At 42.6% G+C, this 8743-nt stretch overlaps 2 protein-coding genes across 2 annotated transcripts; one reads left to right on the top strand and one right to left on the bottom strand.

Annotated features, from left to right (window-relative positions):
* Positions 1-3578: 3578 nt before the first annotated feature.
* HMPREF1120_06424 (uncharacterized protein) lies at positions 3579-7484 on the top strand. Its single transcript, XM_009160627.1, has one exon. The coding sequence runs from the start codon at positions 3745-3747 to the stop codon at positions 7162-7164; it is 3420 nt and encodes a 1139-aa protein (XP_009158875.1). The 5' UTR covers positions 3579-3744; the 3' UTR covers positions 7165-7484.
* Positions 7443-8529, bottom strand: HMPREF1120_06423 (MC family mitochondrial carrier protein; the record flags this gene model as incomplete). The annotated part of the gene is made up of 3 exons (XM_009160626.1): positions 7443-8248; positions 8359-8413; positions 8482-8529. The coding sequence occupies 3 exons, from the start codon at positions 8527-8529 to the stop codon at positions 7443-7445; spliced, it is 909 nt and encodes a 302-aa protein (XP_009158874.1).
* Positions 8530-8743: the final 214 nt, after the last annotated feature.

Genomic DNA, 8743 nt, shown 5'->3' with positions numbered 1-8743 from the left:
ACGATCTTTTTAATAGATATCTTTTCTATCTAAATCTAGTAGTATTCTTAAATAAGATTAACTTTTAAGAGTTATTAAGTAACTTCGATAATATTAAGATAGTTCTAGATTCGAAGTAAAGAGTAGATATTCTTAATAGTAATATTATTAAAAAGACGATAGTTAATATATATTCGCTATTTATCTCTAGATTTAGGTATAAAGAGTATAGAGAAACTCTATAGACTCTCTAAGAGTCGGATTAGACTCTATTCTAGTAAAGTATAAATTTACTAATCTTATTTATCTCGATATTCTTTTAATAAAGAGTAGTAGAGTAAGTTAATAAACTTAGTATCGTCTATATCGATTTCGTACTTAATATTCCGCTTTATTAGAAACTTAGTAGATAGTTCTTCTTAAAATACTATTTTAAATCTTTTAAGAATACGCCTAAAATACCTATTCTTAGTTCTAGATATTAAAGAGATTACTTTATCGCTAGAACTCTATTCTCGTATAAGATATAAGATAAAAGTCTAGTCGAGTATAGATAGTTTAGAAATTATCTTTTAAGTCTTTCGAAAGCTAAGTAGATTTAATCTAGCCTCTTTAATACCTTTATAGTTAATAGTTTAAAAGAGTCGAAGAGATATCGAAGTTAATTTCCTAGTCTTATTATATACTATTATATATAAATAACTAAAATCCTAGAAAGCGCTATACTTCTTTAGCTAGTTAAGTCTAAGAATAATATCGTACGCGTTCTAATCTAAGATATAAAATATCGTTTAAGCTCGAAAGTTATTAATAATTAGGCCTATTATAATAGCTTAATTAAAAAGAGTCGTCTCGCTATTAATAAGATATACTTAAAGAGATAATCTCTAGATAATTTTATAGTTCTTATCTAGTCGCTTAATAACTCTTGTTAAGATATAGAAGATATCGAAGCTTATATTAAGAAAAACCGTAACGAGATAAGAGTTACTATACTATTCTAGTAATTCGCTAGTAATATTATATCTCTAGATATAGTCTAAGTTATAATCGAAGACTTCGATTATATTAATAGTAATATCTATTAGATTATTAAAAGAAAAGTTAGAGTCTAATAGACTCGTATCGATAGTCTTTAAAGAGTTTATAACTTCTTTATTATCGCTAGATATTCTACTATCTAGCGACTCTTCTCTTTTCTTTAATAGCCTCGTTTTATAGACTTCTTTAAATTAGAGTAATCTTTCTTTTAATAGTCGGCTTCTTTATAATCGAAGTAGAGACTATTATTTTAATACTCTTAATAAAAGCTACTTAAGAATCTATATCTATTTCTATAACTATATAAGATTTTAGTCTTAGTAGATAAGAAGAATCTTAGTTAAAGACTATTAAAAGCTATCTTAATATTACTATTAGTATTCTTACGATCTAGTTAGGTAGTCCGAGAAGATTAAGAAGATTTTTCTAAGAAAAATCTTCTTAAGTAATCTCGAAAAGAGACTATTCTATATATATTAGCTTATATCTCTCTTTCGCTTTTATTTATAAAAAGGGCGTAATCTCTATAATTTTAGAGAAGTATAGTATTTAAAAGAAGTTTTATTCGATTCTAAATAGTCGTTTTAAACTCTTATTTAAAAACGAATAGATATTTAACGTCGCTAAAGTTAAAGTCGAGATATAATTAAAGAGTTTTAATCTTCTATTAAAACTCTTATACTATTTTTATTTATTTAAAAAAGTCGAACTTATCTCGATATTACTTCTACGTTCTAATATCGCTAAATATTATCTAGAATACTTTCTTTTATATCTTCTAGTTAGTTAGGAGTAGATTAGTTCCGAGACTATATTTTATATCTTAATATATAAGATTCTACTATATTAAGGTATTATCTTCGAGATAAGAAGTTACTAGAGTAATACGTTCGTAGTCTATTAAAGAACGTTTATTAACGACTTTCTTTATATCTAATTATCTTTCGATATAGATTAGCTAGACTTATACTATATTATTATTTTAATAATCTTTATATTTTAGAGACTTTTCGATTTCTATTTCGTTAATATCTTAGAATAAATCTAACGATAAATACTACTATCTAGATAAAGATCTAGATATATTTATCTAGTTTATAGATAAGAGGATAATTCTTAATAGACTATTTATAGATATTAAAGCGAAAATTTTAGAAGTTCTATAATATTATAGATAATTAATAAGAGTCGCTATAGTCCTTTCTAGATTTCTAAGATAATCTTCTTCTAGAATTCTATATATTCTCTATAAATTAGCTTCTTTTATAGAGATATTAATTTCTAATACTACTATTACTAGAGTTAAGAGAATATTTATATAATATTTAGTATAAAAGAGCTTTCGAATATAGTTTATAAAATATAAATAAGAAACGAATAGAAGATAATATATAATCGAAGAAAGATAAGTAATCTTAAAGAGAATATATTCTTTATAGAAGCTTTTACCTTATTTAGCGAGAGCGCTTTATAACTAGCTCTCGATATTCGAAACTATCTCTAGTTAAATAGTATTCTATCCCTTAAGAGATCTTATTATATATCTTTCTTTAATTAATCTATTATTTTCTATTATTTATAATAGTACGAGTAGATCTAGATAGATCTAGATAACTATCTAGTTTCTACTAGTATAGTTTAGATAAAGTTCTAATAAAGAGTTTATTTTAGTAGTAATATCTCTTTCTCTATTAACGCGTTAAGCTCTTTAATAATACTATTATTCGTAATATTTAGGCTAATAAAACGTAATTAAGAATATCGAAGTAGTCGTTACTATTATATCTTAGTTATATCGCTAGCTATTATTTATAGCTAAGGATATCTAAAGATAGCGAGACTAAAATTTTTAGGAAGAAAAGTTACTATTTACTACTATAATTTATCTTTCTTAATAAGAAATTTTTATCGCTACTCGTCGTTCTAAAAATATAATTCTCGTAAGCTTTCGCTACGAAACTAGAAGAGATTCGTCGAGCGTAGAAGACGAGCTTCGAGCTAGAAAATTTTCTTATCGATTAGTTTCGCTATATATCGAAACGGTTTTATTTATCTTTAATCGACTTCGTATAGAAGAGTATCGATCTCTCTAGTAATCGACTACGCTTCTCTTCTTCTTAAGAGAGTATAGAAGTCCTTATAGACTCTAGTTTAAGATAGAGAACTATCTCGTCGCCGCTACTAAATATAATTTTACGGAGAACTTATTCTATTTTAACGGGGCCTAGAGCCTCGTTAGACTATATACTTTCTAGGGGTTATACGATAGTGTACGACGCTAGTCGAGATCGAAAGACGGTTCTCGACGTCTTTACAATGCTTGGCACGTAGGGTGCCCATTTTGTCACAAAGTCAGTATGTTGAGGACGTGATGGCTTGAGACACCGTTAGAGCATTGATTAACTTGAATTGGTTAGTCTATTTATGGTGTTCCTCTAGCGTGTTAGTCTAACCCACTATCGCCGTAGCTTGGGGCGCAAAAGACTGCTATAACGTGGCTTTAGCCCCACTTCGGACATTTTAATCCCCGGTTCTTGGCATAAAAAAAAGTTCGGAGTTCGAGTTGCAAGACTTACAGATACTGTAGATGTCTTCATCGCCCTTAAACGATAATAACAACGCTGCGAGACCTTTGGCTGGGCTTACTGGACGAGGCAGATTGAAACACTAGTCCTCGATGATTTGGTAAAGCGAGCTTCCTCGCCGTATCACAGTGGCTCGGAAATGTCTGTGAAGGAATCCCAGCCGGACCAACATTCTCCAAAACGCCGGAAATTAAGCCACGGTGCGGATGAGAGGGACAACGACAAGTCGAACATATCACAGAAATCGGAAGTGCCAGTTAAGGACGTTGGCGTAACTGGCAGCGGTCAGAAGAAGCAAGCTGCTCGTCGAGACTCTATCACGAAAGGCTCGATGGCCACCAATTCCACCGTCCTTCCTACAGGGGGACTCAACAAGTCATCGGTCCTAGCTCTGCAAGTGGCCGACTTGAACGAGGAACTGACCCCGAGCTACCAGAGATTACGATCGAAGTGGCATGGGGTTGCAAGCAAGTTGGAGACCATTATTAAACAGACACCGTCGAGGCCGCCCACAACAGCTACCGATGCGCGGAAATCATTCAGCAAGCAAGGAATCAAGATTCCATTTCCTGAGCCTCAGCCAACCAAGGAGACGAATTACAAATTCAACTTTCAACCTCCCAAGCAGATCATCATTGGGGGAGCATTGCCTTTGAGTCTATGTCTGAAGCACGAGTATACCGTCGAGCTGACGGCAATCATGCCCGAAGATACTCTGCAAGAGAAAGACTACCTTAACGCTCGCGCGCCTCACAAAGCTGCATTCTACCTTGCATGTATTGCATCTTATGTCAAGGAACAGGAGGGGTCCAATTACGACCTCTCTCTTGCCTATATGGATGACGTCCATTTTCTACCTATACTCGAGCTTGTGTCTAAAGATAAAGCCCTATCAAAATTCAGGTTTCGTGTTGGTGTAGGCTTCCCAGATGCTTCGATACCGGTTGCCAAGACGCTGCCGACGAAGAATTGTCTCCGTCATGCAGCATCCGGGGAAAAGACGAACCTTGATCGGCCCACTCCGTTTTACAACAGCAGCATCCGTTCTGCCGCATCTATCAGTACTTTCGAAGACCTTGTGCAGAAAGCCAGGAGTCCAGCCTTCGAAGATGCATGTCGCATTGGCCAGCAATGGCTAAAGCTTCGTGGCTTTTCCAGCTCCTGTAGGACAGGAGGGTTTGGCTGGCGGGAGTGGTGCTATATGAGCGCTTTGTTGCTACGCGGAGGTGGACACAAGGGCCATCCGCTGTTTTCCAAGCAATATAGCAGCGTGCAATTTTTCAAAGCTATGCTCCAAATCCTAGCTGGCCGAGATCTGCGAGATCCCATGGTGGTGAACAGCAGCACCAAGATCGAACTCGAACGGTCTGATTGTCCGATCCTTTTTGATGCAAGAACCGGAGTCAACATTCTGTACAAGATGAGCTCCTGGTCATATCAGTCTCTGCGACACCATGCTCAAATCTCTCTGGCAGCGGTCAATTCCCGAACTGAGGACAGTTTCGACTCAACTTTCGGCGTGAATGTGGCTATACCAGAGTTGCAGTACGATCAACTGTTCACAATCAAGATTCCTGCAGCAATTTACAAGACCCCTGCGGATGAGCGCGAAGGCCTTTTGAAGTTGCATAGGATTTTAGACAGAGGTTTAGGTGATCGCGCGACACTTGTGGACTTTCGGATACCGTCGCGGCCCAGCTGGTCTCTCAATAAAGAAGCCACCTTGGACATACGGGGAGAGTATGAATTGGAGATCGGGCTAATCACAAATCCCGACAACGTGTCTCGTCTTGTGGATCACGGTCCGGCAGCAGAGGAGCAGGATGAAGCAGCTGAATTCCGGAGGTTTTGGGGCGAAAAGGCAGAACTACGGCGCTTCAGGGATGGGAGCATCTCCGAAAGTCTGGTGTGGGCTCCGGGGACTTCGGTGCCGCTGCAAATTATCTCGCATCTCGCAATGCTCCATTTCAAGATTCCACCCAGCTCTGTCGAAGCCAAGGGCCAGGATTTGGAAGTGAAAATTCTTGGAGATGGGTCACCAGTAGGCGCAAAGGACGCCTTCAGGATCATTGGGTCAACCTTCCAAACCTTGACTTCGACCCTGCACGGTCTGGACGGTCTCCCGCTACCTATCCGGTCGATATCTCCTACCGATCCTGGTCTGCGCTCTGCTTCGGTGGGCCATCCACTACTGCCCCAGACAACCCGTCCTCTGAATTTCGTCATTCAGTTCGAATCCTCCACGAGATGGCCCGACTCTCTCCCTGCCATCCAGTACACGAAAATTGCGTTCTTGCTCAAGGTCGCAGAACTTCTGGCGGCGACGAATTCCAGCCTTGAGACCCGCGTGGGCCTAGAGAACACCGAGACGTCCGTCACCGGGCACTTGAACACCTCATTCCTAGATATCATCTACCCATCCCCAGGGCCAGGCTTAAGTCCAATCTGTTTCCGAGCTCGGATTCACCATGATCGAGAAGAACATCTGCTCCAAGCAGCCCTGGCGGACAAGGAGATCCACGGCTCCGTTCGAGACTCGCTCACCGCAGCACTTGCAACATACAGACGGGACTTCCTTGCACAGCCCGGCCACACGACGGCAATTCGAAACCTATGCACTCGATTCGCGCCTCTGTCGGCAACGATGCGGCTCTTGAAAAAATGGGTATCGTCTCATCTGCTCCTACAGCACATTCCTGAAGAAGTACTCGAGATCATCGCAGCACAAATCTTCCTCCATCCTACGCCGTGGTCAACACCAGGTTCTTCCACAACTGCGTTCCTGCGTTGTCTTCGCTTCTTATCTCGGTGGGATTGGTCGTCTACGCCCCTGATTGTCGATCTCAGCTTGTCGCAGGACATGCCGGCCTCACAACTGTCGGATCTGCAAACCCGATTCCAAGCGTGGCGGAAGCTCGATCCAAGCATGAACAATGTGGTCTGGTTCGTCGGCACGAATCTCGACGGTACAGGAACGGTCTGGACTCAAGGTGCAAGGCCGCCGCGCGTGGTGGCCGGCCGGTTGAGCGCACTCGCCCGCGCCGCTGTTGACGTCGTCGTGGCGAAGGGCACACAGATGCACGACTCGGACTGGACCGATCTATTCACCAGCCCCTTGACAGATTTCGATTTCCAGATCCATCTCAGGCCGTCGGTGCTCCGTTCCCATAAATCGAAATCCGCCCGTCTGTCCGGCGATGCTGCTGGGGAGTTCAAGAACCTCCAAGTACAGGAGGCTCTCGATACTTCGTCCATCGGACACGACCCTGTCGAGCTGTTTGTGCGTGACCTCAATCATGCGTTCGGCTCTGCTGCCGTTTTCTTCCACGACCCGCATGGAGGTAAGGTCGTTGCGGGCCTGTGGAAGCCCAATGCGCTGGGCACAAAGGAGTGGCGCGTCAGACTGCCTTGGTCGAGCGTGCCGGTGCCGGGCTCCAAAGGCGACCAAGAAGGCGGTGGCGAAAAGGAGATGTGTACTCTCAACAAGGACGGTGTCCTGGCTGAAATCGCCATGCTGGGAGACGGTATGGTCAAGGATATCACCGTGAAGGAGGAGTAGTAATAGTAGTATCTGATACCGTCGACCAGTGTGTCTAAGCGGACAAGGAAATGGTTTGATAATGTGATCATAGTCCGAGCATTGGGATCACAATAATGTATCCTCCTACATCTCTCTGTCTATGCATACTTCATAATGTACATGCCATCCTGAAGAAACGACGCGCGCAGAGCCCCGTGTGACACCTCTATGGTGGATGTAACAAAATATCACATAGAAGATCAGGGTTAACATTCCACTCTTTTCGGCCGAAGCAGAACCGTTATGCCATAAGGATTCTAAATGTATTTCCTCTCAGGATCGACGAGATCCAAAAGTTCCATAGTCTTTTCATACATGGTAAACACAATCCCACCACTCAAAGTGAGACGGCCCAACCGCGGCAGAGCGCCAGACCAGAATGTCAAGATCCCTTCCTTCTTGAAGATCTCGGTGGCACAATGCAGACTGTTCCTGTAAGTCTTCTGGGCTTCCAAGCTCTGCATGCGCGTCTTAACCGTGTCGAGCGGCATGGTGGCGTAGACAGTAACGACACCGGCAGCGGCGCCGAGCCCAAAAGTCGTGAGTGATCCCAACTTCTCCCCGGGCGCCACATAGCCTTCAGCGAACTGTTTGAGACTCGTGTACGTACTGAACCGGACCGCACTGTTCGCGGCCTGGCGTGCCGTCGTCGGGACAAACCCTTGCATGAACCCTCTGAACCCCTTCTCGCGCCAGATCACCATCGACCCGTGGATGAACCCGCGCATGCGCGGTTGCGCTCGCTTCGCATCGTCCACTAGTTGTGTCTTTATCGATTCCGACGGCGTCACCGCCAGTAGAGATTCGGTGATGCCTGCGCCAAACCCGGCCGCTACTGTTCGAGGGCCTGAAATGTGTCCGTCTGCATCTGAGAGCAGGTGCTTGTACGTGTCGAAGGACATGAACCGCACCCCGGCCTTTACTGCGTTCCCTACAATCGCCGTCGTGCAACCGGTGTACCATTCCTTCGAGGGGAACCGAGGTAAAGGGACTTTCTTTGCGTCGGGTAGTCGTCGGTTGAGTTGGGACCGTGTCTTGAGCAGATCGAAGGGGTAGGTGATCGCTGCATTGAGGGGAAAAGATATGAGTATAGTTCAACAGAGAGGAACTAAGGACCACCGAATGGGTCGGGAGTTCGTCGTGCTTCTGAGAAGAACTAGCAGAGAGACACACCTATTTCAACTGCTCCAGCCGTAGACCCTGCTATGATGGAGCGCAATGCGCTGGGCTGTTCATGCGGTCGGTTAGTCGTGTATGACTCCTACTACTCTTCGGTCCTTGCAGTGCAGAGCATACCTTTGGCTTCGACCTGCCATCATTGGAGGCGGCCGGGGCCGCGGCCATTATTCAACGAAAGAAGGGCAAGGTCTGAGAACTTGAGGACGAGAGTTCCACCATCAGCAAGCGGTCGGACTTGTCGACATCTCGAACTGCGTGACCAAGTTCGACAAAATCTGGTTCGCCGTAATTGTCGTTGAAATTGCGGGATTGAGCGTGCATCGGATTTAGCCGTAATGCCGCATCGCTGTTAGTATCGAACTAGTACATTAGTCTACGA

Source organism: Exophiala dermatitidis (genome assembly GCF_000230625.1).
Source record: "Exophiala dermatitidis NIH/UT8656 unplaced genomic scaffold supercont1.5, whole genome shotgun sequence".
Lineage (NCBI taxonomy): Eukaryota > Fungi > Ascomycota > Eurotiomycetes > Chaetothyriales > Herpotrichiellaceae > Exophiala > Exophiala dermatitidis.
Note: the sequence above shows the minus strand (reverse complement) of the source record. Positions and strands in the feature narration are given on the sequence as shown.

Bases quoted from the DNA above. Each gene is read 5' to 3' on its own strand.
- HMPREF1120_06424 (XM_009160627.1), top strand. From the start codon at position 3,745: ATGTCTGTGAAGGAATCCCAGCCGGACCAACATTCTCCAAAACGCCGG.